General features: G+C 49.8%; 1 protein-coding gene across 1 annotated transcript; it reads right to left on the bottom strand.

Annotated features, from left to right (window-relative positions):
- Positions 1-3,026: 3,026 nt before the first annotated feature.
- LOC125525206 (germin-like protein 5-1) lies at positions 3,027-4,114 on the bottom strand. The gene is made up of 2 exons (XM_048690217.2): positions 3,805-4,114; positions 3,027-3,721 (listed from the first exon to the last, which is right to left on the bottom strand). Exons 1-2 carry the CDS (start codon positions 3,920-3,922, stop codon positions 3,186-3,188), a joined length of 654 nt encoding a protein of 217 aa, XP_048546174.1. The 5' UTR covers positions 3,923-4,114; the 3' UTR covers positions 3,027-3,185.
- Positions 4,115-4,366: the final 252 nt, after the last annotated feature.

The raw sequence follows: 4,366 nt of genomic DNA, 5'->3' as shown, positions 1-4,366 counted from the left end.
CGTGGGCCCCCTGATGGCCCTACGGTGGCCATCTTCTACTATATGGAGTCTTTCGATGGGAAAAAAATCATAAGACATCTTCTCGGACAAAAATCCGCCGCCATGAGGCGGAACCAATCTAGGGCTCTGGCGGAGCTGTTCTGCCGGGGAAACTTCCCTCCCGGAGGGGGAAATCATCGCCATCGTCATCACCAACGCTCCTCTCATCGGGAGGGGGCAATCTCCATCAACATCTTCATCAGCACCATCTCCTCTCAAAACCCTAGTTCATCTCTTGTATCCAATTCTTGTCTCCAAGTCCGTGATTGGTGCTAGTAGGTTGCTAGTAGTGTTAATTACTCCTTGTAGTTGATACTAGTTGGTTTAATTGGTGGAAGATCATATGTTCAGATCCTATATGCATATTAATACCCCTCTGATTATGAACATGTTTATGCTTCGTGAGTAGTTACGTTTGTTTCTGAAGACATGGGAGAAGTCTTACTATTAGTAGTCATGTGAATTTGGTATTTGTTCGATATTTTGATCAGATGTATGTTGTCTCTCCTCTAGTGGTGTTATGTGAACGTCGACTACATGACACTTCACCATTATTTGGGCCTAGAGGAAGGCATTGGGAAGTAATAAGTAGATGATGGGTTGCTAGAGTGACAGAAGCTTAAACCCTAGTTTATGCGTTGCTTCGTAAGGGGCTGATTTGGATCCATATGTTTCATGCTATGATTAGGTTTACCTTAATACTTTTGTTGTAGTTGCGGATGCTTGCAATAGAGGTTAATCATAAGTGGGATGCTTGTCCAAGTAAGGGCAGTACCCAAGCACCGGTCCACCCACATACCAAATTATCAAAGTGCCGAACGCGAATCATATGAACGTGATGAAAACTAGCTTGACGATATTCCCATGTGTCCTCGGGAGCGCTTTACATCTTATAAGAGTTTGTTCAGGCTTGTCCTTTGCTATAAAAAGGATTGGGCCACCTTGCTGCACCTTATTTACTTTTGTTACTTGTTGCTCGTTACAAATTATCTTATCACAAAACTATCTGTTACCACTTATTTCAGTACTTGCAGAAAATACCTTGCTGGAAACCGCTTATCATTTCCTTCTGCTCCTCGTTGGGTTCGACACTCTTACTTATCGAAAGGACTACGATAGATCCCCTATACTTGTGGGTCATCAGTCACTCATCCTTCCTACCGACATCCCCATCGAACAAACCCCCGAGTCGCCCACCATGTCAGCCAGCACACATCCCTGCGAGGCCACCAGCAACCGAGCGCCCACCTACCTACGAGGGATGCCCAATTGACCTACGACCATAGCCAAAGGTAGCCCACCAGGGAGGCCCTCCAGCGCCGAGCGTCGCCGTCCAGCCGCAAGGGCCCGACTGGACAAGGGCCGCCCACCTCCACCATTGTCGCCCCGCTCCCTCACCTTCGTGCCACGGCGAGAGAGGCCGCCCATGACCCGCAGCGTCAGGGCGGGTCCGGATGCGCCGCCACGAAGCCATCACCGCCTTCACCACCTGCTGGCCTACACCACCACCACGCCACCCGTTGCACGGCCGCCATGCCACCGTCGTCGTCCCGCTCCAGACCGCCGTCGCGCCCGGCATCTAGCGTCCCATCCTGGCCCGCGCCCGCACCCCCCGTGCGAGAAGATGAAGGAGCCCCGCCGGTGGCGGCGACGCACGGGCTTCGCGTGCGCGCGCCCCTGGCTGCGGCGGGGCAGGAGGAGGAGGAGGAGGGCGAAGGCGGCGCTTGGGTTAGCCTCCCGGACGCTCGCGGGAGATTCGTGGGAGGAGGAGGAGGTCCTACTAAATTCACATCCGTCATATATCCACTCGTATTTGCCATCAAGTTTTACATGTACTGAATATCCATATGTGCATACGAAGAATAAAACATTTTTTTAAACTCCAGAACGTGTTTTCTCATGCTGTCTCTAGAATCAGTTTGTGTGTATTCGGCTAGCTCGCTGCTCAGCCCAACGGCTGCTGGGTTTGCTTTGGCCACTAATATCTGGGGAATACTATATATCGTTTGCTGCGAGCAATAAATATTTGATCGCTCACTAACATATGAAGATTGGCCGGCCAGTAGGATTTGTGGCGAAGCAAGAGATACCACCGTTGTGGAAGGTTCCTGAATCGTGATTTTCTTTTATTTTCCTACCTTTTTTGTTTTTTATTTAATATTTTTGTTTACTTTAATCATAAATTTCGAAATAAACAAATTATAAAAATTGTTTGCTTTTCAAAATTGTTCAGATTAAAGAATTAGTGAAAATTGTTAACCTATATTAAAAAAGTTCATTGTATATAAATAAAATGTTCATTATATATTTAATAATAGTTCAGTGTGTATTTTGTAAAAATGTTCAATGTATTAAAAAAAGTTCACTCTCTATATAAAAAATGTTCATCATATATTAAATAATGGTTTTGTGTGTATTTTGTAAAAAAATTCACCATATTAAGAAAGTTCAGTGTGTAATTGTAAATTCACTGTAAATAAAACAGCATTGTATGTAAAAAAGTGCAGCATATATTAAATAAGTGTTCAGTGAATAGTTCTTGAGATCGTGATTTTTTTTGAATTCATGATCATTTTCTGAATTCCCCAACATTTTCTTTAAGTCACGTTTTTTTTCAAATCCAAGAACAATTTTTGGACTAGTGTACTTTTTTCATATCCATGGAATTTTTTCAATTGACAAACATTTTTTAATTCTCAATTGTTGTTTGAACGTCGGTGGTGGTCCTACACGCCAGCTTGAGCCGATGCTGGCCGGCGCCGGCTAGGCGTTCACGCACTCGGTCGACTGGCTAGCCATTTACTTCTAACTTCTCCCCCGGCTTGGCCACCGTGCTGGAGCAGCTGCTTCGGGCGTGGTGGCTAGCGCTCGCCGTGCCGCTGCTCAGAGGCGCGCGCGGTGATGCTGTTCACTGGTTAACCATGAAAAAGCACGGATGACGTCGAACCGTCGACCGGCTCACACGGTGACACTGACACAGGTGGGAGTTAGAGGGCGAACGTTCGCTCATTACAAGTACCGATATTTTATTTCGAAATCCGGCGCAGATGTTTCTTATCGCAAAGAAACGGCTACAGATCATTGTGCCCGCAGAAATTACGAAGAATGCGGTACAAGGGGATCGGAACAGCGTGGCCGGCCATGCATCAAGGCTGCCGGAAGTTGGCCCGGATGCTCCCGACGGTGTGCCTGTCCGTGAGGAGCGACTTGGCGAGGAGGTCGTCGGGGATGGCCCCGGCGAAGAGCGCGTCGCCGAGGAGCACCAGCCCGGCGTTCTGGCTGCTGAGGGAGGCGTAGATGGCCGCCGGCGCGGTGCCGTTGTTGTAGAGGAAGTGCACGAGCCCCTGCGGCACAGCGAAGACGTCGCCCTTGCGGAGCACCTTGGCGAAGAGCCGGTTGTCCGGGTAGGAGGAGACGAAGCCGAAGTAGACGGAGCCCTCCAGCACCAGCGCCGTCTCCGCCGCCCTCGGGTGGTAGTGCGGCGGGAAGACGCCCCCCGGCGCCACGTCCACGCGGGCGTGCGACTCGCCCAGCGTGTTCAGGCCCGGGATCTGCACCGTCAGCGCCGAGAACCCGAAGCGCTTGCTCGCCGCGCCGCCCCCGGGCTTGTCCACGCCGGCGAAGAAGAAGTCGTCCGCCACCGCCGCCGCCGGGTCCTTGCACGGCACCCCGTTCACGCGCACTGTAGGCAGGCATACACACGCGTATATCACCATAGATGATCACATTTTCATGTAGAAGCCACAAGCACGGCATTTTGCTTACCCTTGGACATGGTGTCGGCGACGCAGAAGTCTTGGAGAGGGTTAGGGTCGAAAGCCTCGCCGTGACCGGAGCCGAGGGCGATGACCGTGAGCACCAAGAGCAACGTCGCAGCAGCCATGGCAAGTCTCCTGGATCAGCAAGTGTGAAAGGAGCAGCGGCTGCAGGCTAGGTTGGGATAGTATATACAGCGAAATTGTTGGGAGGTTGCATGAATGAGTTGAGTAGGCGCTGTGTGATATCTTGTCGTATCAATGTGATATTCTGCTTGTGATTGATGATTTTCTCCTACTTATAAATCTGCGCGTGAAGGAGGATTCGATGAAACCCATTAATTAGCTCTCACAATTGCAACTCGAGTTTAGGGTTCGCAGGCACGTTTTGCTCAACAGGGCCGGGCCGGCTAAGATGACGTTTCACCAACCTACCTGTGAGTGTGAGCACATGGGCTTGTGTGTATCGTTTGTTTCTTCAGTTGGAGCAGCTGATTGTAGCAGGTTTGTTCTATTCCAAAGGGTATCAAACAAGCCGTGTAATATTTTTTTAAAAAGGAGCATGCCATTAT

Source organism: Triticum urartu, chromosome 7A (assembly GCF_056163025.1).
Source record: "Triticum urartu cultivar PI428250 chromosome 7A, HENAU_Tu73, whole genome shotgun sequence".
In the NCBI taxonomy this organism is placed as follows: Eukaryota; Viridiplantae; Streptophyta; class Magnoliopsida; order Poales; family Poaceae; genus Triticum; species Triticum urartu.
The sequence above is the reverse complement of the archived record's forward strand: the minus strand, read 5'-3'. Positions and strand labels throughout refer to the sequence as shown.